Source organism: Suncus etruscus, chromosome 9 (genome assembly GCF_024139225.1).
Source record: "Suncus etruscus isolate mSunEtr1 chromosome 9, mSunEtr1.pri.cur, whole genome shotgun sequence".
In the NCBI taxonomy this organism is placed as follows: Eukaryota; Metazoa; Chordata; class Mammalia; order Eulipotyphla; family Soricidae; genus Suncus; species Suncus etruscus.
The window spans coordinates 46,597,867-46,625,053 of record NC_064856.1 but is presented as its reverse complement, the minus strand read 5'-3'; the positions used below and the strand labels follow the sequence as shown (position 1 = coordinate 46,625,053).

At 44.9% G+C, this 27,187-nt stretch overlaps 1 protein-coding gene across 1 annotated transcript in view; it reads right to left on the bottom strand.

The window, feature by feature from the left end:
* The window catches only part of GAB2 (GRB2 associated binding protein 2), a 179,862-nt gene extending 152,907 nt beyond the window's left edge, over nt 1–26,955 (bottom strand). Inside the window, exon 1 of the mRNA XM_049780279.1 lies at nt 26,760–26,955. Coding sequence (XP_049636236.1) covers nt 26,760–26,834 — 75 coding nt within the window. The 5' untranslated portion in view covers nt 26,835–26,955. The remainder of the gene's footprint in view (nt 1–26,759) is intronic.
* Nucleotides 26,956–27,187: the final 232 nt, after the last annotated feature.

Below are 27,187 nucleotides of genomic sequence, written 5' to 3'. Positions count from 1 at the left end.
TCTTTTCTATGGCTTTCCTCTGCTGGGGTCACCAGATTCCAAAACAAAGGATCCACAAAAGGGAAGATTCAACTTCTTCTTTGTTTCCCCTCAAAACTAACAACAGGGAAGCACTTGTATTTTTAGGCTCTATGGACCTTTCATGAACTGCAGTAAGCATGTTTCCGTGTACTGAATAATGCACTATAAAAAGTCTCCCTGCAGGGAAATCAGCTCATCCCTGCTTCTCCAGTCATGATTCTCTCCAATCATGAGCCGTGTAGATTAGAGTTCATTTTTTCCTAGAGTTCAAAGCTCTGGAAAATACTTTTCCACCACTTTTAATAAAATTCCAATAAATTTGAGAAGAAAACATTGTATTTGTATCTATTATCAATAAGGAATCCCATTAGACACAATGATATGACATCAAAAATAGAGATTTGGGACCATAATTATTCTACTCATCATGAAAGTTTCATGTTTTTCAGAATCTCTAGATTAATGTTTCTCAAAAATAAAATACAATTAATATAACTGTCTCACCTTAGCAGTAGATTTCCTAGGTTGGGGATGACTCAAAGAGCTGGAAAGAAATAGGCATCTAGAAAGAGTGCTAATGTAGAAAATACTATTACATTTTTTCTCACTCCCAACAAGCACCAGGTATATAGCCTAAGCTGTTGCCCCTGAGCACCACAAGCCCAAAACACAAACAAAACACACAAAAAGACAAAAATTTGACACAAAGTACACAACATACAAATAAAAACTACCATTTCCATTTAAAAAAACCAGAATATACAGATATAGATATATACAGATATACAGAATATATGAGTCTAAACATGAAAACACAGAAATATCACCGCTATATAAAAAAAAATCCCAGAGGCAGCTAGAACACCACAGGGTGCTTACCTTATACACAACCAAACTAGATTTGATTCCTGGCACTTCTTATGGTCGGTCCCACAATCCCCACCAGGAATGATCTCTGAATGCAGAGCCAAGACTATACCTTGAGCACAGCAGAATATGGCCCAAAGGAACAGAAAAAGAAAGCTTGGGCTGGACGGATAGTACAGAAAGCTCCAGGTGATTGCCTTGCTTCCTATCCTTCCTGGTTCAATCCTCAGCACAGCGTACAGTCCCTTGAAGACTGCAAGAAATAGCCCCTGAGCACCCCCTGGGTGTGGCCTCCAAACAAAGCAAAACTTTACTCTAGTAAAGAGATTGGTCTTCCTAAAGAAATCTTGAGAGTTTTAATGAGCTTTGAGATTTGTCTGAGTTTCTTTCTCAGTCTCATTTGGCAGTTAGATGCCTTAATTTCCCATTATTGTTTGAAATTTTTTTGTTTGGTTTTGGGCCACACCTGGCAGCGGTCAGGAGTTACTCCTAGCTCTGCACTCAGAAATCACTCCTAGCTGGCTCAGCGTTAACATATGGGATATGGAGGATTGAACCTCGGTTGGCCACATGCAAGCCAAACAACCTACTATTGCTCCAGCCCCCATTCTTTGAATTTTATGTGTGCAAATAGTGGTGATTTAGATTCCCAATCATTTAAAAAAACTGATCTGTTAGGTGTTTATATCAGAGGGCTACTGATAAATAAAACTATACAGATTATTTCCCTCACCATGTAGTACTATTTGAGTATGACAAGGGAGTCTTCAACTAGTCATTTCATTTAGTTAACTGAGATATATGAAAGCATAAGTTCTGGGGCCGGAGAGATAGCATGGAGGTAAGGCGTTTGCCTTTCATGCAGAAGGTCATCGGTTCGAATCCCGGCATCCCATATGGTCCCCCGTGCCTGCCAGGAGCAACTTCTGAGCATGGAGCCAGGAGTAACCCCTGAGCACTGCCGGGTGTGACCCAAAAAGCCACAAAAAAAAAAAAAAAAAAAAAAAAAAAAGAAAGCATAAGTTCTGTGAATTAGAACTGTCACATTTTTACCTGCTCCAATATTAGGAGCAGTAATAATTTTGTGAGGATGCAAATATGTCCACGTGGTTTGGAGTTTTGAGAACTTGGGCTGATATCAAACGATATATGACTTCCTGATCTAGGTGTGGGGCTCCATGCATAGAAGCCCTCAGGGTTCTGGAATAAACTGTCTATTTGGAGTCTGACCATGGTGAGAGGGTAGGGGTGAGTGAAATCCTTAATGAAATACTACACAACTATAAGGAAAAGATAAAACCATGTGATTCACAGAACATGAATAGAACTAAAAGATATGCTAAATGCAATAAGCCAAAAGAAGGTTAAACACAGGATGATCTCACACTTTTATAGTATATAGAAGAGCTGAGGGAATACAGTGTTTGAAAAGTGATCTAGGGCCTGGAGAGATAGCACAGCGGCGTTTGCCTTGCAAGCAGCCGATCCAGGACCAAAGGTGGTTGGTTCGAATCCCGGTGTCTGAGCAGACAGCCAGGAGTAACCCCTGAGCACCGCCGGGTGTGGCCCAAAAACCAAAAAAAAAAAAAAAAAAAGAAAAAAAAAAGAAAAGTGATCTAAGTAATGCCTAGATCACTCTTGACCCCAGAGTATAAGGAGGAGAGGGGAAAGAATGAAAAGAAATTGAAGGGAGAAGAAACAAATGAGAATCAACAGAAAGCAGGGGATCTGAGTACATAGTGGTATAAAGGAGGGGTACAGCTAATTATACAAACTATAGTCAATCACACTGAAAACAAGAGACCCACACTTCAACAACCGAACTTAAAAGTGGTCAGCTGGAAAGAGGTGAGGGAGGGAACATGGGAACCCTGATGGAGGTATAGGTGCTAGAACATAGTATATGTCTAAAACCCAAATATGAGTAATTGTGTAAGTCATGGTTTTAATTTTTAAAAATATTCTCCTTCCTCTCCTTTCCCCAAAAGGCTTCTGAGGCTCTGAGTAGTGCTTTGAGGATATAGTCTCCCATGAAATAGAATAGCATGGATCAAACTTTAAGACTGGAATTACTGAAATATGCATCCTTAAAGTCTGCAGCCCAATGCTTTCTCTCTTCATGGACAGGAAATGACTGTCCTTCTCCTGTACTCTGATTCAGTTCCCTTTTTTTTTTTTTTGGTTTTGTTTTGTTTTTTTTTGGGTCATACTTAGCAGCACTGAGGATTACTCCTGGCTCTGAGCTCAAAAATCGCTCCTGGTAGGCTCAAAGGACCATATGGGATGCCGGAATTCGAACCATCATCTGTCATGGATCGGCTGCATGCACTCTACCACTGTGCTATCTCTCTGGCCCTCTCATTCAGTTTCTTTTATCCACTTATTCTCTTCACTGGCTCAGAATGAAGCCTGTGGCAATAGCAATAGTCCAAAAGCCGAAAGGGCAAAGTTGTCAGCAACGCTAAATTGCTTCCTTTGTACACTCCAAACTCTGAAAACACGGAGTGCATCACGATCTTGTCTCATTCTTATCATCAGTCTGTGCACTGTAAAGAAAGAAATAGCCAGAAAGAAGGACCAGAGAAAAAGAAAATAGAATGAAGTTCAGTACTCATAATCTGCCCGTTTACCCTTGCAGAAGGAAGACCTGGATTTTCTGGGCGGACTCATCATCTTATTAAATAAGCAGAGTCAGGATTCAAACAGATTAGCCCAACAGAAACAACTGCTTATTCTAGAGAAAGAAAGGAGAGTCAAGGGTGAAGGGTTTAAGAATAGTAACCTAGAGATGTATTACTCAGAAGAAAAAAATTTTCCCCTTCACTTCAAATGGAAAAGTTTAAGGAAGTTAATATAATTCAAATCACTATGTAATGGGTGCACATTAAGAACATGCTTTAAAGAGAACAGATGAGGGGCCGGAGAGATAGCATGGAGATAAGGCGTTTGCCCTGCGTGCAGAAGGTCAGTGATTCGAATCCCGGCATCCTATATGGTCCCCCGGGCCTGCCAGGAGCGATTTCTGAGCATAGAGCCAGGAGTAATCCCTGAGCGCTGCCAGGTGTGACCCAAAATCCAAAAAAAAAAAAAAGAGAGAGAACAGATGAACCTGGGGACAAGACTGTGTCCTTTGTCACAAAGTGTGTCTCAGAGTTCCCAAACAGCAAGAGGTAGCACTGACACACGAGCTTCTGTGGCAGAGTAGGTTGACAAAGACAGTTTCACATCTCCACCCATTGAGATGCATCTCCTTTTGGGAAACACTGGACATAGACATGAGAAAAAAAAAAAATCACAGAATCCCATCTATCCTTTTTTGATTTTGGACCACACCTTGTTATGCTCAGGAATAACACCTGCTATAGCTTCAGGGATCATATGTGTTGCCTGAAACTGAATCCAGGTTGGCTTCATGCAAGGTAAGTATCTTCTCCCTGTATTACCTCCTGAGTCCCACCCACCCCCATCATTTCTATTATAGGCCCTGACCCAAAGATGGGAAGCAGTTCTTCAATTTGGATATTTTGATTTTTCAAAAATTAAGAGGCAACAGGACTTGGCAAGTTCTAGAGAAGATGATCAGAACTACGTATGTACTTTTCTTAGCATCCCCTATAATACTTTCTGTTCTATTTTTAAAGCAATTAAAAAATGATCTACATGTACAAAAATAGAACATGAGTATGTTTTTATATTAAAAAATTTGAGACATTTTGGCTGCCTCTTAAGAAATTAAACTTAGAATTACCAATTCCATGGGATCCTTTAAACAGAATGGGATGGAAAACTGGTTTCCAAGCAACTCATCCTAAATACTCATGTAATAGTCTTATAAAAAGTGTTGAACAGGGCCCGGAGAGATAGCACAGTGGTGTTTGCCTTGCAAGCAGCCGATCCAGGACCAAAGGTGGTTGGTTCGAATCCCGGTGTCCCATATGGACCCCTGTGCCTGCCAGGAGCTATTTCTGAGCAGACAGCCAGGAGTAACCCCTGAGCACCGCCAGGTGTGACCCAAAAACCAAAAACCAAAAAAAAAGTGTTGAACAAAATGTGAAACATCCACACAATGGAAGAGATTCAGACATAAGAAGGAATTAAGTACAAATACATTCCAATATGGCCGAACCTGGAAAACATCAAGCTCAGTGACAAAAGCCAGACATCAAGCCACATGTTGCCTGAGTAGATCTGTGTGAATAATCCAGGAGACAAAAAGGCAGGTGGAGTAGTTGTCATTGGATTTTCTTGGGGAAAAGAGCAGATTGTGGCAGGTAAAGATTTTTTCTTTCAAGGAGAGAATGTTCTAGGAACCCAGTTCTGACTATTCTGAAAATAGCAATGTACACATTTTATCAGTGCCCCTGGCTTTCCCTTTTTCCTGATGCATATGCGGTCACCGCACGGTTCACACACACAGTTATGTTACTCACTGGGGTCTCATACTTTGCTGTGATTATTTGTGGGGGGGTCTCACAATCTGTTGTGACCCTGGGAACCCTAAATGACTGTATTCTGACCAAATAAGATTCTGGGGTGCAGCAAAGGAAGTAGAGAGAGCTCTGAAAGATGAAGTAGTTGCTCAGGGAGCTGGGGTGAGGAAGTAGAACTATGAACTGCTAATCCTGGGAGAGTCAGACAAGGCCCACCACAGCAGTTTCAGCAGCTGATCACACTTTCTGAGATGCCACTTCAGCCCAGACTGTGGGAACCAATGTTCATGATCCCTGAATCTAGATTTAGAGTGGGGATGTGACTCTCTGGATCATTCAAGAACCCACTGCAAAAGGAACCCCGTGCCTGGCTATCAACAAAGCTGCAAAGTTTCCATGTTAGTAGCTGGGACATTCTTCCCTGATGCTATAGAAGTCATCATGCTTTATGGAAGTGCAGAGGCCATGGGCAGGAGTTTGGATAAAGCTCCTAGAAATCATCCTGGAAGTGATGATTCAGATGGTCTGAGTCCCTAAAACTAAGGCAACCCTTGACAAGGACACTTTGACTGTTATGGCTCTCTTCTAGGACCATAAAAATGGCTCCAGGGCCAGAGTTAAAGCTTTGCATGCAGAAGGCCCAGATTCTATTTCCAGAACCTCATGATCTCCCCCAAACACTGTGCCAGGAATAGCCCATTAGCATCCCTATCATTGACAGTACTATAAAAGGGTTAATTGTGGTGACTATGTATATATATGTATATATGTGTATATTTATATGTATATGGGCCAGAGAGACAGCACAGTGACTAAGGCAATTGCTATGCATGAGGCTGACCCATGTCCTATCTCTAGTATCCCATATGGTTGCTTGAGCCCACCAGGAGTGATCCCTGAGCACAAATCCATTCGTATAATAGAAAATATCTCCACTGGGTTGGATAGTATAGGGATAAATTACTTGTCTTGTAAACACCCATGCCTGATCTAATTTCAAAACCACATATGATCCCCTGAGTACTGCCAGGAGTGAACCCTGTACACAGAGAATCTGAGTTCCACAGGTGTGGCTTCAGCACAACTCCCCTCCTTCAATGTCCCCATTATTTACAAAAATCTAAGCAATTCAAAAAGAACTGAGGTTAAAAGTCTGCTCTCCTGGAGCTGGAGTGATAGTACAATGGATAGGGCCCTTTCTTTGCACATAGTCAACCCTGTTTTGATTCCAGGCATACTATATGGTCCCACAATCACCACCAGGGAATGATACCTGAGCACAGCCAGGTGTGGCTCAGAACCAAAAACAAAACAAAACAAAACAAAATTCCATTCTCCTATCTAGATTTCCAGAATAGGGCTAATATTTCTCTGAGGCCATTGTGAGTAGATGACCCTTAAGGGGTCACCGGTAACACTGCACATTTGTCACTAGGGTACAAGTCTCAGAGTCTCTCTCAGAGTAGAGAAAATACTCCAGATAAGGCAACAGGACCAAGGCGAGCAACGATAAGCCAGATGGGGAGCCGGGGAGATCAGAGGGATCACTTGTACCTCACTCCCTGTCTTTTCCTAGCCCCCACATTCATGAATCCTTATCTCTAGGCTTAATTTAAGATGTTCTTCTTTCTTAAGATGTTCTTCTCCTGGCTACTTCACAAACTCTGGCTCATTCTTCAAAGTTTAGGTCAGCTGTTACTTCCTGTGGAGCCTTCTTTGATGCTGTCCCATCCTAGCATAAATCACTCTGTTCCACTGTCCTGCAACACTTTCCTTGACCTCCTGAATAGCAGAATGTTTGAGTTGAGATTCCCAGTCACCCCTCATCTCCAGCTCAGGAGGCTGAATACCAGATCAGAAAACTGTTGGCCGCCTTTGAAGAGCTCACTGAGTTCAAGACTTAGTCCTGGTAGTGGGGTGGGGTGATGTGGGGAAGTGTATCTCCTCCCTCAAGAGGCAGTAGGGAAGTGGTGTGACGCAGCTGAGATTGGGCTGGTCATGTGCCCAGAATCTCAGGAAGCCACCTCAGGGGAATCGATGTGGCTGGAGCTCAGAGTGCCTCCAAAGAACCACAAAATAAGAGGAAGGTCGGATCCAATCAAGCGGATGGCTCTGTCCCCCACTGCTGTGAAAGCTTCTCTGTTCTAGCTATTCCAGGTCCCCTTTTCCAAACTTCCCAACCTCCTAATACTCTGTTACATTAATTAAATCAAAAAGCATCTGGCATTGGCATAAAGAACTGGTTAAAAGTAAGTCTAGGAGGGATCAGAGAGATAGCATGGAGGTAAGGCATTTGCCTTGCATGCAGAAGGATGGTGGTTCAAATCCTGGCACCCCATATGGTCCCTCGAGCCTGCCAGGAGCAATTTCTGAGCGTAGAGCCCTTATCCCGGTGTCCCATATGGTCCCCCGTGCCTGCCAGGAGCTATTTCTGAGCAGATAGCCAGGAGTAACCCCTGAGTGCCGCCGGGTATGGCCCAAAAACAAAAACAAAAACAAAAACAAAAAAAAAAAAAAACAAAAAAAATGATGAACCACAACCCAAAAGACAGTCCAAGGGGCTGAGAGCAGGCTTTGCATGGGGGAGGCCTAGGTTCAAAGGGTCTTCTGAGCACCACCTGGAGTGATCTTGAAACACAGAACTAGAAGCAGATCCCAAAGACCACCAGGTACAGCTTTAATTTTCCCCCACTTCTGCCCAAAGTCAAGAGTATTTAAAAATATATTGAAATCAACATAAATCCAAGAAATCAAAATTAAAACAAGAAACTACTGGAGCAGGAGGGATTAAAAAAAAAAAAAAAAAAAGCTAAGGTGCTTTGCGCATCTAACGCTGGTTTGATTCCTGGCACCACAAACAGTCTCATAGCCCCGCCAGAAGCGATTCCTGAGCACTGAGCTAGGACTGTCCCTGAACAAAGAGTCAGGTATAGTCTAAAAATAAAACCCAAAAAATTCCACTTATGGAAATGTCCTAAAGAGTTTGCTCTAAAGATGACAGCATTATCTGAAGGAGTCGAAAAACAGCTAAATGTGTGACAAGAGCCGAGCAGGTGTGGGCAGGGCTGGAGAAAATGCTGGTCCCACTTTCAGTCCTCCAAGCACCTCTTCTGAGTGTGACCCCCCCCCTTTCCAAGCACTGTGCCAAAAGTAGCTCCTAGGAACTGCTGAGAATGCCCCCACCAAAGAAAAAAAAGAGGAAAGTAAAATTACTTTTTCAGTTAGTTTGAAAATGGCCAGCTGCAATTTTCAGAATCTTCACAGTATGTCTGTCATGATTCTTAAAACCCAGCAATCTATAAGGTAGATAGTGATGTAAGTGATGTTGAGTAGGAATTGTGCAATTTCCCTAGAATTAGCAAACAGAACCCACAGCTAAGTATCAAAAGAAGGTAAGTTCCCCACAAGGTAGAGAGTAATTAGTAACTAGGATTTGGTTCACTCAGAACTTACGGAGAAGTTCTAGAGGAGAGGCCAGAGAGATAGCTCAATAGCCTAGATATATACTCTGCATACAAGCGGTCTGGGTTGGCTCAAGAATTTAAAAATTATTATAGGGGCCGGAGCGGTGTCGTGAGCCATAAGGCATCTATCTGCCTTGCATGTGCTAGCCTAGGACGGACCTCGGTTCAATCCCCCGGTGTCCCATTTGGTCCCCCAAGCCAGGAGTGATTTCTGAGCACACACCAGGAGTAACCCCTGAGCATCACCGGGTGTGGCTGAAAACCAAAACAAAAAAAATATTATAAGGCTGATTTATATATACATATTTAATATTTATCTGGAGAGAGAACCCAAAGGGCTGAGCATAGGCTTTCTGTGGAGGTGCTGATCCCTGAGCACCACTCAGCACAACCCCATTACTCAACTGGGATTGGCCCAAGTACTGTATATGAGCCACCCCCAATCAAAAAAAAACAACAACAATAAAACCTTAGGGCCAAGGAGATAGTTCAGGGGCATAAGCACTTGCTTTGCATGAAGCAGACTCCAGTTCCATCTCCAGAACCACATCTGGTCCCCCAAACTCCACCAGGAATGATCCCACCCGTACCCCAAAGAAATAAGCTCTAGCTGAGACACTTTTGTTTGCTTGTTTGTTTTTGCTTTGGAGCCACACTCAGCTATGCTCAGGGGTTACTCCTGGCTCTGCACTCAGGGTTCATGGCTATCAATGCTAGAAGGACACTATGGGATGCTGGGGATTGAACCTAGGTCAGTTGCATGCAAAGCAAGTGCCCTACCTACTGTACTATGACTCCAGCTCCTAGATGTGACCTTCTAACTTCACCATACATGCATTGTCCTGTCCTGTCCTTCTGCCACAGTTCAAAGATGGATTAGTGGGTAGAGCTATATTCAGGGCAGAGCTCTCAGAATTTCACAGTAGGTTCATGCATTCAGACAACTCAGATTTGACCCCTAGAATTTGGCCGATGGCTTCCTGAGCACTGCCCGGAGTGATTCTTGAATGCAGAGTTGGAGTAAGACAGACCTGGTCACAGCCGGTTGTGATTCAAAAACAAAACAAAAAAAAAGTCTTAATTTAAAAATAAATAAACGGTGGGTTTTGACAGTTCAGGGCGGCTACAAGATTGTGGACACTGCCCAAGAAGTCTGGCTCCAGGCCTGTCTCTAAAGAAGGTTCTGGCAAAAATAAGCAGGAGTTCCGAGTGGTGCACATTCCTGAGTGAAAGCTGTTCAATTAATGGGCTAGCGTTCCCATTGTTTCCACTTCACTGATTGGGAGATTAAAGCTCTGCAGGTGACGCAATTCACTCCAATCCACCAAGCCCAGCGGAAACTCAGTTTGGATATCAAACCCCAGCTAACTCTGGAGCCTGCTACAGTCACCCAGATTTTTTTAATGGAGTGCAAAGATATAACCCTAGGACTTTGCAAATCCATTTCAATTTTTTTTTCCAATATTGAGTTTTCCTCTCAAGGGTGATCATAAAAGATATACAAAGTCTCAAGCATCTGGAAGGAACCATTTAAAAAAATGAATTATATGCCTTGATTACTAGCATTTGCACTTATAATCTTGGTGGTACCAAGTATTTCATGTTTTAATTCTTTATTTTTCCTTCTTTTTTTTTTAGGGGATCACACCCAGCAGCACTCAGGGGTTACTCCTGGCTTCACGCTCAGAAATTGGTCCTGGCAGGCTCAGGGGACCATATGGGATGTCGGGATTCAAACCACCGACCTTCTGCATGCCTTACCTCCATGCTATCTCTCCAACCCCGCATGTTTTAATTCTTGGGGTTGGAGCGATAGCAACAAAGTAGGGCGTTTGCCTTGTATGAAGCCAACCCAGGATCGACCCCAGTTTGATTCCCGGCATTCCATATGGTCCCCTGATCCTGCCAGGAGCAATTTCTGAGCAGAGCCAGGAATAACCCCAAATTTTTTAAAATTCTCATAATATTAATAACTAATCAAAATGACAGGAGATAGTAAGCAAGATAATGTGGTTGTATCAAATTAAAACCCAAATGGCTAATAAGTAAATAAATAAATAAATAAATAAATAAATAAATAAATAAATAAATAAATAAATAAAACCCCAGATGGCTTACTATACAAATGATCACGTCAGCTCAAGCAGAGGAGTATGGAGTGAATGTGAATCAGTGGTAGAGCACAAACCTCACGTATGAGCCCCTTGTCTCCCTACACAGATCAGCCCAGACACGTGGTGAGGAACAGGACAGGTGAGTGTCATAAGAACGAAAATCATATCCACATTTGGAGCTGTAACTTAATTTCTGCAAAATATCCACAACGGTGGCCGGTGAGGTGGCGCTAGAGGTAAGGCGTCTGCCTTGCAAGCACTAGCCAAGGAAGGACCGTGGTTCGATCCCCTGGAGTCCCATATGGTCCCCCCAAGCCAGGGGCAATTTCTGAGTGCTTAGCCAGGAGTAACCCCTGAGCATCAAATGGGTGTGGCTGAAAAAACAAACAAACAAAAAATATCCACAACGCTTAATGTGAATTATACTAGTTCTGAGGTTATGTTTAGATTATAAATTTGTTTTGAGTTTGTAAAGGAAGATCTCTGAATACACATTTAAAGTTCTGTGACATACTGCTCAGAACTACAAATACCATGTCTCAGAAAACTGTATGTAAGAACTATTTCAATATCTTAACTTATAGTATATAGGTGTACAGTTTCAAAATCTGATTTTATAAAATAAAATACTACTGTGAATGATTTGTAATCCACTTTGGTCAAAATAAAAATTATAAAAAGATAATAGAATGTGGGGCCGCAGAGATAGCATGGAGATAGGGCATTTGCTTTGCATGCAGAAGTTCAGTGGTTCAAATCCCAGCATCCCATATGGTCCCCGAGCCTGCCAGGAGCGATTTCTGAGCACAGAGCCAGGAGTAACCCTTGAGTGCTGCTGGTATTCAAGCGCTGCTTGAATCATGCAGATCTGGCCCATGTATCTAGATCAGGCTCACATAACAGATATAACAATAAAAACCAAAATAAATAACTTAATGTATATGAACAGGTTTTTTAAAAGACAATAGAATATATAGCAGTGTTATTACTTCTACTCCAGTAGGAGTCTTACAGGCACTTTTTAAGTTAACAGTGAAATTATATATATATATATATATATATATATATATATATATATATATATATATATATATATATATATATTTTACATTTTGCTTTGGAATTGAATCCAAAGATTCATACATGCAAGACATGGATCACACCACAGAGCTTCATCCTAGCCTGTGAAATGTATTATCAAAAAAATTTTTTTCTTTCAATACTTCTAAAGGGCATTCAAGCTTTACCACCAGCCCTGCTGGTAGCCAAAGTGGGGCCACAGTGGCACTGCCTACTGGAGTAGTCATGACAATGGCAAATTGTGTACTGCACACCACTGCCCAGCATGGTGTATGCAAGTCCCACAACCTGGCATAAGTGACCCTGAGAATGCTGACAACCACCATAGCAACAGCAACCACAACTATCATGATGGTCATCCTGACAACAACCACTACAGCCATACAAACAATAGCCCTGACCATGTCAACCACCACCACCACATCAATTGTAAACATTCCAAACACCACCACTCCAACCATGATCATGCCAACAACACTACCACAGTCATTCCAAAACAACCCCAGCCATAACAACCACCAATCATTCCAACCACCCAATTATCCCAACAACCACCACCACCCCATAGTCCCAACAAACACCACAACTATTCAAAACAATCCATCATCACAACAACCCGTCATCACAACAACGAAGGCAATAGAAGGGGAAAGGTAATAGAAAGAAAAATAATTTCAGATCACGGTGGAGTATCCTCCCTATAATTTTCACAAAAAAAAAAAACAAAACCACAACAAAAACCAGCCTTTCTGAGATTATATATATATAATTTAGCACTTTTCTTTTGCTTTTGCAGCCAACAGCACTCCAAATAGATGCAAAAAGCATGTTCTTCTAAGGCAGGCCAAGGAAAGATATATTGAATGCCTATTTAAGACAATCTTCTTCTTCTTTTTTTAAGACAATCTTTTTTTTTTTTTTGGTTTTTGGGCCACACCCGGTAACGCTCAGGGGTTACTCCTGGCTATGTGCTCAGAAGTTGCTCCTGGCTTGGGGGACCATATGGGACACCGGGGGATTGAACTGCGGTCCGGTCCGTCCAAGGCTAGCGCAGGCAAGGCAGGCACCTTACCTTTAGCGCCACCGCCCGGCCCCTAAGACAATCTTTTATGTGAACTGTAAGTGAACACTAAAGATGCCTAAAGAGTGGGGACTCATGAACTAGGGTGAATCATGCAGTTTTGGCCCATATATCTAGAGCAGACATAATCACGGATATAACAATGAATAACTGAAAGCTACATAGATGCTTAACTATGGCTATGTGAGCATAAGGCATGATTCATTCATTCCCCATATTTGTAGGACTCATGTTCCTGCCTAGGATTTGCTTCAAAATATTCTAGCAAAGAAACAGTAAAATAGATAGATGAAATCTCAATAACATTTGTAATTGTATGAACTACTATTCCTTAGGCAATTATATTCATTCATTCATTTATTTATTTGTTTTTGATTTTTGGGCCACACCTGGAGGTGCTCAGGGATTACTCCTGGCTCTGTACTCAAAAACCACCCTGCCGCTGTGCTATTGCCCAGCTCTTAAGACCATTACATTGTTATGGATGAACTGTTATAATTAAAAACAGTGAATGAGGGGCCGGAGAGATAGCATGGAGGTAAGGCGTTTGCCTTTCATGCAGAAGGTCATTGGTTTGAATCCCGGCATCCCCTATGGTCCCCTGAGCCTGCTAGGATCGATTTCTGAGCAGAGCCAGGAGTGACCCCTGGGTGCTGCTGGGTGTGACCCAAAAACAAAACAAACAAACAAAAATAAATAAATAAAAACAATGAATGAGGGGCCCAAGAGAATTACACAGAGGTTAAGGTATTTACTTTTCATTGATTGGCCCCAGTTTGATCCCTGGTACCACATATGATACCCAAGCACTGGCAGGAGTGATCCCAGAGCATCGCCCCCCTCCAAAAAAAAAAAATATTCACTATGATGGCTTAGGTGGGTAAGAGGAAAAATGCAGAGTACAAAGTGACAGTCCATGTCACTTAAAGCCATGAAGAGAGTAACTGTGTCAGAGCCAATAGCACTGAGCACCCCTAATACCATGTGGGTTTTAGGACATCATTTCACGAAAAGAAAAGGGTACTTTGGGTTGGGGAGATGGCTCACATGATAGTGCACATGCTAGACAGGTAGGAGCCCTGAGCTTGATGCCTAGCACTGTGTAAATCCCAGTAACACACAACCTACCTTACAGGGTGTGAACTCACCTGCAGCAGACCATTTAAAAAAGGAAAAAAAGGGGGCCGGAGAGATAGCATGGAGGTAAGGTGTTTGCCTCTCATGCAGGAGGTCATCAGTTCGAATCCCGGCGTCCCGTATGGTCCTCCTGTGCCTTTCAGGAGCAATTTCTGAGCCTGGAGCCAGGAATAACCCCTGAGCACTGCCGGGTGTGACCCAAAAACCACCAAAAAAAAAAAAAAAAAAAAAAAAAGGAAAAAAAGGACTCCTTGGGCTGGAGTTAACACAGCAGGTAGAGTGTTTGTCCTGCACCTGGGTTCAACCCCTGGCATCCCTGAGCCTGCCACGAGAATTTCTGAATGCAGAAAGATTTCTGAGCCAGGAGTAACTCCTGAGCATCACTGTCTGTGGCCCAGAAAAAAAAGGAGTCCTTTGAGGAAACAGCTAATTCCAGAACTGGCCAGGAAATGTATAAATGTATAAAATAACTATACTCTCATACCACATAACAAAGAAATGAGCCAGTAATGGGACGGTCATGTTGAAGGACTCAAAACCAAACCTGAACAGAGATGAGGGACTGAGCCAGTACAGCTGGAGGAGCACCAGTGAAGATAAATAATATCAAGTATGCGTCAGTACTAAGTTCACAATGACACTCACATACTCAGATCACTGTGAAAAAGGGGAAGAAGCCCAATCACGGTTTTTTTTTTAACTCAGGGTACTCACGGCTACCCCTGGATCAGCACTCAGGGAATCATGTGGTACTGGGGAACAGAAACTAGTGCCCCACATGGCTGGCTGAGTTGTTTCCCAGCCCTCTACTCCCCTTTCTCAAATTTGGCAGATAAGTGAGGAGAGTTGGCACAACACTAGGGTTTGAAGAAAGATTGGCAGGAAGGGGCCAGTGGTGGCTCAGTGGTAGGGCATTTTCCTTTGCTCGTGGCTGACCTAGGACTTACCGAGGTTCAATCCCCTGGCATCCCATTTGGTCCCCCAAGCCAGGAGCGATTTCTAAGCTCATAGCCAGGAGTAATCTCTGAGTGTCACCAGGTGTGCCCCCTCCAAAAAATAATAAGTAAAAAATAAAGATGGGCAGGAAGAATAAAGGACAACTTTGCGAGTGCCCTGCTAATAGTTGGTGCTAGATAATTAGAGCACACACATACACACACACGCACACACGTGCATGCCCACCCACCCGCAACAAACTCTCGGCAAGTTGGCAAGACTTAACATTATCAAAGAGAGCCTTGAGAGACTCGCAAAGGGAGGCAGATGAAAATATCAAAGGGGCCAGAGAGATAGTACAGTGGGCAGTGAACTTGATTACTATGCAGCTGTCTGGGGTTTGATCTCTGGCACCTCCTAGAGTCCCCTAAGCACAGAACAAAGAGTTAGAACTGAGTTACTCCTACACACTACCACCAGATGTAGCCACAAAACAAAACAAAAAATAAGGAAAGAAAAGAAAATGACAAAGTAGAAGCGAAAAAAAGAGACAAGTACTACAATCAAATTTCAAAATAATAATAATAATATCTTAAAAAAAAAACGCTTTATCTAAAAAAAAGTGCCAAGGAAACTTGTCAAGAAAGAAAGCTATCTTGGGGAAAGAGGGCAAACGCTGAGCTCTCAAGGGTCGCCACTGACTAGGAGGTTTTGCATTTTGTATGTTCTCAGAGGAGGAGAGACTCGCCCACACTCACTTCCCTCTTTGTTTGAACACATTTCCCAGGAACCAGTTAATGCAACAGCGCCACACAAATCCCATGTGGTTTCCTCTCCCTTCCCCAACATGAGGAGACCCTAGAGATGTCCCTTTCAGAAAAAAAAAAAAAAAAGGCCTCCTGAGGGGCAGCAGAGGCGTCTGTCTGGGAACTTTCACATCCTGGATCTGCTCATGGCAGGCCAGCTGTATCCAAGCACCACATGAAGGCACTCACACCCAGGCTCTAGGTCCCAGATGCAGGGCTGGCAGACACAAGTCAACTTCTGCACAATGTGTTCAAGGTTGGATAACATGGTGAGGGTTTGGTTTTTTTTTTTAAAACTTACACTCCTGGAACATTTTCAAATCCAGCGACTACTATTTTAATTCTATAGACAAGCTAGTGAACTCTGAGAACCCATACTGTGGATGTAGGCTGAAGTCTTGAAACACTAAACTGAGGCCTTCCAAAGATGAACAGTACTCATAAATTGCACCACTAACAGTGTTTACAGGATGCATCCCTAACAATGCTCACAGAATGCACCACTCAAAGTGCTCACAGAATTCTCTCTGACTGTGCTCATGGAAAGCACCACTGACAGACACACTGCAGGGACAGATCAGAAGCAAAGATCTACTGGTCAGAGTTAGCTTCTTAAAAAAAAAATGCCTGGGCCGGGAGAGATAGCACAGCAACGTTTGCCTTGCAAGCAGCCGATTCAGGACCAAAGGTGGTTGGTTCGAATCCCGGTGTCCCATATGGTCCCCCAAGCCTGCCAGGAGCTATTTCTGAGCAGACAGCCAGGAGTAACCCCTGAGCACTGCTGGATGTGGCCCAAAAACAAAAAAAACAAAAAAATAAAAAAAATTCCTTTCCGGGGCTGGAGAGATAGTAAGGAGGTAAGATGTTTGCCTTGCATGCAGAAGGATGGTGGTTCGAATCCGGCATCCCATATGGTCCCCTGTGCCTGCCAGGGGCGATTTCTGAGCATAGAGCCAGGAATAACCCCTGAGCACTGCCAGGTGTGGACCCCCCCCCCAAAAAAAAAAAGCCTTCCCACCATTTAAGGCCTTCCATACAGTATTCCTCTCAAGTCTACAGTTTCGGTTTCTTTTCTTTTCATTTTTCTTTTGTTGGCTTTTGGTTCATACCTGGTGGCACTTTGGGGTTACTCCTGGCAGGCTCGGGGGATCATATGGGATGCCAGGATTCAAACCACCGTCCTTCTGTATGCATGGCAAAAGCCCTACCACTGTGCTATTGTTCTGGCCCCTACTTTGGTTTCTAAACCTCTTTGTTGTCGTTCCCTATTTATTTTCATTCTTGTTTTATTTATTCAGTAATATTTGGGAACCGCACAAGCACTGTCACTGGTGATTCTCAGCAGTCAGGTGGTGGTTTCATGTAAGAGTCTAAATACAAGACTCAAGGCTGCCAGGCACTGTGGAACTGGGGAAACTCAGGTCACCCCTGAAAGTGTTCAAGGGACCTGGGGTGCTAGAATCAACCCCAAGTCGGGCACCATGTACCCCCTAACTGCCATTTTATCTCCCAACCCCTATTTTTTACTTATCTCACCCCACTTTGTACTTTTATTGACCCTCTCCCACTTTTATTGCTAAGTCCTAGGTTCTGATCTTTGGGATCTAATTTGCATCCCTGCCTCCTCCCCCAGGAAGTCCATCCATCTTTTTTTCTAGTGCTCAACACAGTGCTCTCACCCACACATAGCTTGTTACTTGGGCCCTACAGCTCCATGTAAGATACTAAACTTCTTCACCTCTATACTTCTGGTCTCCTGAGCCTGAAAATTCCTGGAAGTCGGAGTTTTGTATTGATTTATTGCCTTGGGAAAGAAATGGACACAAAACACACTCTATAAACACTTGTCGACATTCATTTGGACACAGGCCACAACCTGCTCAGGAACCTGTATTGCTCAGCATTTCTCCTAAGTTTGAGATCACCATAGTCCACAATCCACTTCCAGCAGAGAATGGAAACATCAAAACAGCTTCACTCAAACAGCAGACCTGGTTCCAGCTTTATAAAGCATTACAGCTGTTGGTCCCGATGATGTTCCTGAGATTCCACCACAGTTAAGGCTGTGGACATTCCATTTTTGTTTTTTCCCTTGGAGTAAAAGTCTTACTTGTCTTTATCAAATGAAGGTTTTATTGTAACCATCATTCATGTTCAAGAACTGAATATAGCCATGCTGACTATAATAACAGGCCTATGCATATGACCTGCGAATGAACTTAAAACTCCAAATCAGGAATCTATGCTCTCTGGGGTAAGGGTCAACTCAATTCTTCTACCTCAGCCTCTGGGAATCCCAGTATCATCTCCTGAGTCAGACTTCCTTAGACTTCACATATGAGTGACATCAAACAGCATTTATTTTCTCCTCACTGACTTTTCTGAGCAAACGCCCTCACGCTGTTACAAATAGTCAGGGTTTCCCTCCTCTACTACTTTGCTGGGTAGTATTCAGTTGCATATTAAAACCACATCATCCGGGGGAGCTGAGAGATAGCATGGAGGTAGGGTGTTTGCTTTGCATGCAGAAGGACGGTGGTTCAAATCCCAGCATACCATATAGTCCCCCGAGCCTGCCAGGAGTGATTTCTGAGCATAGAGCCAGGAGTAACCTGGTTGGTGTGATCCAAAAACAAAAACAAACAAACAAACAAAACCAAACCACATCGTCCATGGGGGGCTAGAGCAATAGCACTGGTGGTAGGGTGTTTGGCTTGCACACAGACCACCTGTGTTCACTACCCAGCATCCTAAATGGTCCCTCGAGTCTGCCAAAAATGATTGCTTATCATAGTTACCCCTGAGTACCACTGGGTGTGGCCCCCAAACAAAAACAACAAAAACCCCACATAGTCCTTAGCTATTCATCTACTGCCTAAAATGGTATTTCCATATAGAATTTAATACTGCAGTGAACGGCAAGGTGAATATATCTCATAAACATTGTTTTCCTTTCCTTTATATATAAATTCAGAAGTAGTTTATTTTGGGGGAGGAAAAGCTGGGACCATCACCAGTGGTGCTCAGGGATCACTTCTGGCAGGGCTCAGGGAACCCTATGGGGTGCTGGGGATCAAACCTGGGCCAGCCATATTCAAGGCAATCAACTTACTCCCATCCTTTCTCTCTGACCCCTGATAATTTTATGTTTAATACTGTGGGAAACCTACACATTGTATTCTATAATGCCAATGCTCCAGGCACACAGGCAGGACTGGCTCCCTTTACTGATCCTCACTGATGCTCTTTCTGTGCCACTACTGCTCCTCTGCTCGGCACTTCTCTGATGATCAGGGCACTTAGCAGCTTTCCACAGGCCCGTGGTCTTGTCCCACTCCTGTACCTTACCGACCCACAGGTTCTATTACTCTAGCACCCGAATGAGATTTTCCTCCCTTCCACTCCACCCTGGGCCATATCTAGTGGTGCTCAAGGCTTACTCCTAGTGGGCTCAAGGGACATGTAAGATGCCAGGAATTAAACTGGGGCCAGTCATTTGTAAGGCAAATGTCTTTCCCATGCACCATCACTCCAGCTCCCAACCCAGCCTTTCACCCATCCCTCCTAATGTCTACTCATCCTGAGCTATGTATAGATACCCACTCTATTGGGTAGTTCTGCCCCTCAACTCTACTCTCAGTGCACTCTCTAGTTGGAAAGCTGCCTTCTCTCACCCAATTTCAAGTTGGGATGACCAAGTTGAAGTAATTTTTTTTTTTTTTTTGGTTTTTGGGCCACACCTAGCGGTGCTCAGGGGTTACTCCTGGCTGTCTGCTCAGAAACAGCTCCTGGCAGGCACGGGGGACCATATGGGACACCCGGATTCGAACCAACCACCTTTGGTACTGAATTGGCTGCTTGCAAGGCAAACGCCGCTGTGCTATCTCTCCGGGCCCTGAAGTAAATTTTTATTCAATAAAAACTATTTTGCTTTGGGGCTAGAGATAATAGTGTATAGGGCACTTCACTTGCATTCGGCTGACCAGGGTTCAATCCTCAGTATCCCATAAGTTCCCTGAGCCCACCAGGAGTTATTCCTCAGTGCAGGGCTAGGAGTAACACTTGAGTACTGCTGGGTGTGGCCCCAAACAAACAAACAAAAATATTATCTTGCTGAAAGAAAGAAAAGAAAGAAAGAGAAAGGAAGGAAGGAAGGAAGGAAGAAAGGAAGGAAGGAAGGAAGGAAGGAAGGAAGGAAGGAAGGAAGAAAGAAAGAAAGAAAGAAAGAAAGAAAGAAAGAAAGAAAGAAAGAAAGAAAGAAAGAAAGAAAGAAAGAAAGAAAGAAAGAAAGAGAAAGAAAGAAAGAAAGAAAGAAAGAAAGAAAGAAAGAAAGAAAGAAAGAAAAAGAAAGAAACAGTAGTCTGAGCTATAAGATAAGAGTATGAGATATGCCTGGAATAAGGGATCAGAATAGAAAATCCAGAGAGACATCCTTAGATGCCCTACTGAGTTATAGATTAAGTTCAAAAGCAATTCCATGAAGAGCGAAGGTCTTGTCAACAAACGAAACTACAGTCACAGGGCAAGCACCACCCATAGAACCAACAGATTCTCAGCCTAAGTTCTACACTTAAACAGAAACTAACTCAAAGCGGATCATGGAGCTAAACAGAAGAGATAAAACTGGTGCCAGAGAGAATGCTTAATGGATTGAGAGCATGCTGAGAACATAGGAAGTCTGGATTCAATCCCTGGCACAGCACAGTCCCCCAAGTACCACCAGGAGTGACCCTTGAGTTGGGAGTACAGGAATATTCTCCAGTACAGATCAGGTTTACCCCAAAACTGTTTGTGTGTGTGTGTGTGTGTGTGTGTGTGTGTGTGTGTGTGTGTGTGTGTGTGTGGTGTGTGTAATGTAATTGGAACATGCTCAGGGAGGAAAAAGAAAAATCTCTGTGTCCCAGTGTTGAGCAAAGAGTACTCAGACCTGATTAAAAAAAAAAAGGGCCCAGAGAGATAGCACAGTGGCATTTGCCTTGCAAGCAGCCAATCCAGGACCAAAGGTGGTTGGTTCAAATCCCAGTGTCCCATATCCCACCCCCACCCCCCCACCCCCTGTGCCTGCCAGGAGCTATTTCTGAGCAGACAGCCAGGAGTAACCCCTGAGCACCGCCGGGTGTGACCCAAAAACCAAAAACCAAAAAAAAAAAAAAAAAAAGTACAGCCCATAAAAGGAAATGTCAATAAATTGGATTTTATCCAATTCAAAAATTTATGCTCTGTGAAAGAACTGGCAAGTGGACAAAAAGATGAGATATGGGCTTGAGAAAAATGTTTGTGATCACACTGTGACAAGGTCCAGTATCCCAATCAGAGAAGTGACTTTCAAAACTCAAGTGAAAAAGCAACATACAAGTCACCGAGAAAACGGATCAAAGATCTGGACATTCAACCAAGAACAGATAAATGGTGAATGATAATATGGAAAGATATTCCACATCATTATCACTAATTGAACTATAAATTAAAACCAATGGAAAGGGGCCAGAGAGATAGCACAGTGGTATGGTGTTTGACTTGCATGTGGCCAACACAGGATGGACCTGGACTCAATTTCAGTATCCCATATGGTCCCCAGAGCCTGCCAGGAGCAATTTCTGAGCATAGAGCCAGGAGTAACCCCTGAGCACTGGTGTGTGACCAAAAAACAAAACAAAAAACATAAAAAACAAAACAAACAAAAAAGGGTTGGAGAGATAGCACAGCAGCGTTTGCCTTGCAAGCAGCCGATCCAGGACCTAAGGTGGTTGGTTCGAATCCCATATGGTCCCCCATGCCTGCCAGGAGTTATTTCTGAGCAGATAGCCAGGAGTAACCCCTGAGCACCTCCAGGTGTGGCCCAACCCCCCCTCCAAAGTGAATCATCAATCACATGACTTGTGGTACAAAGAATAATACATGCATAGCTTGAATTCATTTCAGAGAATGGTTCAGAATGAAATAATAATAATAATCGTCCCAAAGTTGTGGACTGTATGGATCCATTTATATAACATTCTTGCAAAGATATAATGATAAAAAATAGAGAGCATGTCAATAGATGTTGTGTATGTAAATATTTTAGAGGATTATTATGTTATTGACCCTAACCTGATTGGTGATTGTGCCCTACCCTAGGGTGTGACCTGGCATTCTGCCCCCTAGGGTAGTACCTGATTCTGCTTCCACCATTGATTGGTATCTGATCCCACCATAGGGTGGTACCTGATTCTGGGGGATAAAAACAAGGGTCTGTGGAAGGAGAGGGGCTTTTTGCTGGAACTGAGGCTGAGTCTTTGGACTTCAGTCTTGTCCACCGAATAAAGCTAATATTTCCACAAGCCTGACTGTCTGTGAGCTGTTTACCCGCCATTTCACCTCAGAACCGTCGGCTAGACAGGGTGGCAGACACGTGCTCCGAGCTGAAGGGGAAAGACCTCATCCTCCATCCCTCCATCCGTCAACCTCTTCAGGGGCTGACTTGCAACAGATGTCACAAGTCAGGGATGTTGTGGGAACAGTGGATGTGACTTTAAAGGGCAGCTTGAAGGATTGTGTGATGACGCAGACATCCTGTATCTTGACTATATCACTGTCAATCTCCTAGTGTGGTATCAAATGGTAACTGTGCAAACACTATCCTGGGAGAAATCAGGGGGTGGGCCTATAGGGCCTTCAGTTCCTGGGGCCAGAACAATAGTATAGAAGGGAGAGCATCAGGAATAAGGCCTGTGCACTGATGGGAAGGAGGGAGGGAGGAACCTCCAAAAAATGAATTAAGGAGAATTTCTGCTGTTAAACCAGCATTTCTCAATCCAGACCATGTGGTCCTCTGTGGGTCCCAAGGATAGACCAAGAAGCCACAGGTGAAAATCCAATTAACAGGAGCCAGGGCATGAAACTAGGAGGCCAAGGAAGGAAGTAAGGTCGGAAGGGGACCACAGTTGGAGAAAGGTTGAGAAATATTGATCTAAACCACAGCCACTGTGGCTGGCTGTAAAGGAGCTTCTAGCTTTGGGGTTGAACGGAAAGTGTGAGCCTAGCAAAACTGACTGAGAGCCAGAAACAGAGAAAAACAGGCATGTTCAGTATCTTTAAAGACCAGAGCATGGTGGTTTGCTTTTGTTTTCATGGTGCTGGCAAGGCCCAAGTGTCCTACTGAGCCACATCCCCAGCTCAAAAAGGTGTTTTAAAAGTGAGTAGTCCACTTAACAAAGGACAAAGACACAAATGGGAACAAGTGAAAAACAGACCCATGTTTAGTGCCACTGGAATTCTTTTGAAAACAGTTGTGGCGAAATGACAATAATGGGTTTTAAGATGGGAACTAGTGTAGAAGCTAGAGGCACAATGAATGTTCAACCCCCTTTTACACATTTCCTTAGTTCTGAAGAAAAGGAGAAATTGTGGTGAGAAGGAAGAGCTGTGATGTGCAGGCAGAGTACTGGTTAAAGGAAGCATGCTGATTTTTTTCACTGGGAAGGAAGAGATCCTGGGGAAGAAGTTAATAGTACAAGGCAACAAGGATATGAAGGATATGAAGAGGCAGGAGAAGAAATGATCCAGAGCACAGAAAGATTAGCTCAGGTAGAAGAGACGCTGATGAGGAAAGAAAACTTGCACATATAGGGAGCATTGGAAATTCAGTCTTGGGTGAAGAATATTCCCCCTGCCTTTAATTTTATTGAAGAATTAGAAGACAAGGTTATCAGCATTGAATTAATGACTAGCTTACTATTTTATTCCCAGCTTCTATCTCGGCACCCAAAACATAAAACATCAATACATACATTTTTTAACAAATAAAAATTGTTTGTTTCCTTAAAGCCATTTCTTTAGAAGAAATACACATCATCCTTCAAAGTAGCCACTAGGGGGCAGTGTTGCCTCCAATCTTTTAACTTGTGAAATTAAAAGAAAATTAAATAGCAGTACTCGCCATAAAAATGTTCTCTCGGGCCCGGAGAGATAGCACAGCGGCTTTTGCCTTGCAAGCAGCCGATCCAGGACCAAAGGTGGTTGGTTCGAATCCCGTGCCTGCTAGGAGCTATTTCTGAGCAGATAGCCAGGAGTAACCCCTGAGCACAGCCGGGTGAGACCCCAAAAAACAAAAGCAAAAACAAAAATGTTCTCTCCAAGACAACTGGTTTTATCTTTATATACATGTGTCCATTTGAGAGCATACACGTGCAAACACTTTCTCCTCAGCACACATACAGATGGAAAGGGGATGTTAAACTGTTGGAGCTCCAACTAAAACCGGCATGATGCCTTGAGGAAAGACCATTTCCAGAGGCCACGTCCCGCCTTTCCTCCAGGATACACAGGAAACACTGAATAGACCTTTTCCACGTTACGATTGATGAGTTAAAAAGACTGATGTAAAGCTCTCCCTAAAAATAAGCCTTGATCAACACTTCCCGTTGCTTTTTTGAATTTGTTTTCTTCCTCCTGTGCTTATTATTCCTCTTCCCAAATTAGATGCAGGCTAGTAAAAACAAATTTTCAATAGTGGTAATCTACTTCACAATGACCTTCTCTCCTGACTCAAGATACCTGACATCCTTATACTGGAGACTTACTATCACTAACACCCCATGTCCATTATTTAATGAACAGGGATTTGGGGTATGTTTAAGCAATGGGGCTGGGAGATACTTCATCTGAATGAACAAACAGAGGGAATCAGCAGCATTCAAATGATTGCAAGCAGGTTGCAAGGAATTCTTTGTGCCCCCAAAGAAAAGAAGATTGCAAGGGCAGAAAAATTCCCCTGGCATTGAAAGTTACATAGGTCTCAATGACAGGAACTGACTTTCCACTTGGGGGAGACTCCCAATCATACCAATAGAAGCAGCCCAGAAAAGTACCAGAAAAGTTCGCAAGCTGATGTGCAAGGGGCCCTGCACATAAGGTGGGAAGGACCTGAGGTCAGGTCAAGTAATGCAGGTGATGGCTGAAAAGCTGCTAGTTTGACCCTAAAGCCCCCATCTAGATTGTTTTGAGCTGAGATGTTGTTCTGGAATTAAAAAGAAAAAGAAAAAGAAAGAAAGAAAGAAATGGGTCATAAGGAGAGTCTGAGAGATAAGGTCAAAAGTAGTCCTCAGTCTAAAGTAGACACAGTATCCAATTATTTGCAATGTTTCAAAAAAAAATTCTGTTTCAAGGTTTAGCGGTCGAACTTGACAGCTAAGGGTCACTTTCTCTGGTTGGTAGGGCTGTTTTCCTTCTGTTAACAAAAGCATTCACCGCCTCTCGCTCTTCCTAAAGTCCCCAATACTGAACTGACCAGACGCCCTCAGAACACCAGAAGCTTCTATCTCAGTCATTAAAACTGGTTGGCTTCACGGCCCATCGCGGAGAATGAGCTCTAAAAGCAGAGGATACTTCATTGCCTCCTTCCCACTAGATTTTAAATCAATGTCCATTTTCAAAAGTCTTGCGCTGATGATCCCCCAACAAACGATCCAAGGGCCCCATTTTATGTACCCTCCCACTCCCCCCAACACACACCACACTCGCACTCGGCAACAACACTTCCTTTGAAAAACAGAATGTCACTTCCTCAATCCAGAGGCCTGAAGCCCCTTGGTTCTGATGTGGAAGCAAGACAGGAAACGGGTGAGCGTCTGCCTGTCCCATGGACAGCAGGCAGCTGACCCAGGGCAGGTCTGGCAGAGCCCCTGGAGGAGCTGCAGCTGCAAAGCAGCAGCCCTCCCTTCTCTTCCCTTCCTATCCCTTCCCTTCCCTTCCCGGGTGGGGAGGCGTCTTGTTTCCCAAGGGCATTTGGGAATCAGCGCTGGAAGACAGAAACATAGGGACTCTGGACACCAGCTGTGTGCCAGCGGCCTCTCACCCCGAACTCCTGCCACCACCACCCGGGGTCGATCCAAGAAAAATCTCCAATAACTGGCACCATCTTGTACTCAGACCCCACCAGGCAAAGCATCTTTGTGTGCCTGCGTGTATATATGTGTGTGTGTGACTTTGAGTGTAGATGTGTGTGAGTGTGGGGTCTGTTTTGAGTGTGTGAAAGCGCATCTGTGGAGTCCCCATGCACACAGTGTGCGCGCGGGTACTATGGGTGTGTCTATTTGAATGCATGCACATGCCCAGGTATATTAGGGCGTGTGCTAGTGCGTGCGTGTGTGTGTGTGTGTGTGTGTGTGTGTGTGTGCGCGTGTGTGCCTCTGAGTTGGCGCCCATCTGTGGGTGTGCATAGGAGTGCGCGCGGGTGCAAGTGCGCGCGTGTGCGCGTGCGGGACACGCGGACGGAGGAGAGGGACAAACAAATGAGTCACTTGGCCAAGCGCTGCACATGCCGCTGACGCTGACGCGGGGCCGTGATGCGGCGGCTGCGCTGGGGACGGGAGGGCGGCCGGCCGGCCACCGGGAGGGGCAGCGGGGAAAGGGCCGGGAGCGAGCGGGGTGCGGCGCCTCGCCCTTTGTGGGGCGGGAAGGAGTGGGGGGGACCGTGTATGGGGGATCCCGAACCCAGGGAGTGATCGCTGCGCCCAGCCCGGAATGCACCCGCTTGGTTCCAACCCACGGCGCGAAACGAACTTCACCCCGCCCGGAGTTTTTTGGTTTTATTTGAGGGGGGGCCCGCCGGCTGGTAGGCGCCGCAGCCCCGCCCCTCGGCGGCGCACCTGTGACAGGTGTGCAGGTGCCTGCCCTGCACCGGCCGAGCCGCGCGGGCCCAGCCGGCCGCTGCTCGGTGCCCGGGAGCCCTTGGGCCAGCCCTGCCCGGGTCGGTCGGCTCGGTCCCTCCCGGAGTAGTCCCCGGGGGTCCGGCAGGCCTCGGGTGGGTGGGGAAGGGGGTGCCCGGCCGCGCCCACACTCACATAGCGCCTCAACTTCTTCTCCGGGGGCGACTTCCGAAGCCAGCCGGTGCACACCACGTCGCCGCCGCCGCTCATGTCGCCGGCCGCCTGCAGCCCGCCGCGGGGTCGGGTCGGTGGACGAGCGGGCGCGGGCCCTGGGTCAGCCGCGGGGCGGTGCGCGGCGCGCGGGGACAGGGCGGAGCCTGGCGCGGGGCGGGCCCGGGGCGGGGCGCGGGGGGCGTGGGGTTGCGGGGCGCGCTCGGGGCGAGGCCGGCCGGGAGAGTGGCAGGCGACAAGCTCAGCTCGGCTCGGCTCGGCTCGGCTCGGACCCGGCTGGCTGCTGCTGCCGCGCGCGCGCTCCCCCGTCCCCGCGCGTACGTGCGCCCTGCCTGTCGTCCCCGCCCGCCCGGCCGCCGTGGGGGTGCCCCTGGGGGAAGGAAGGCCGGGGC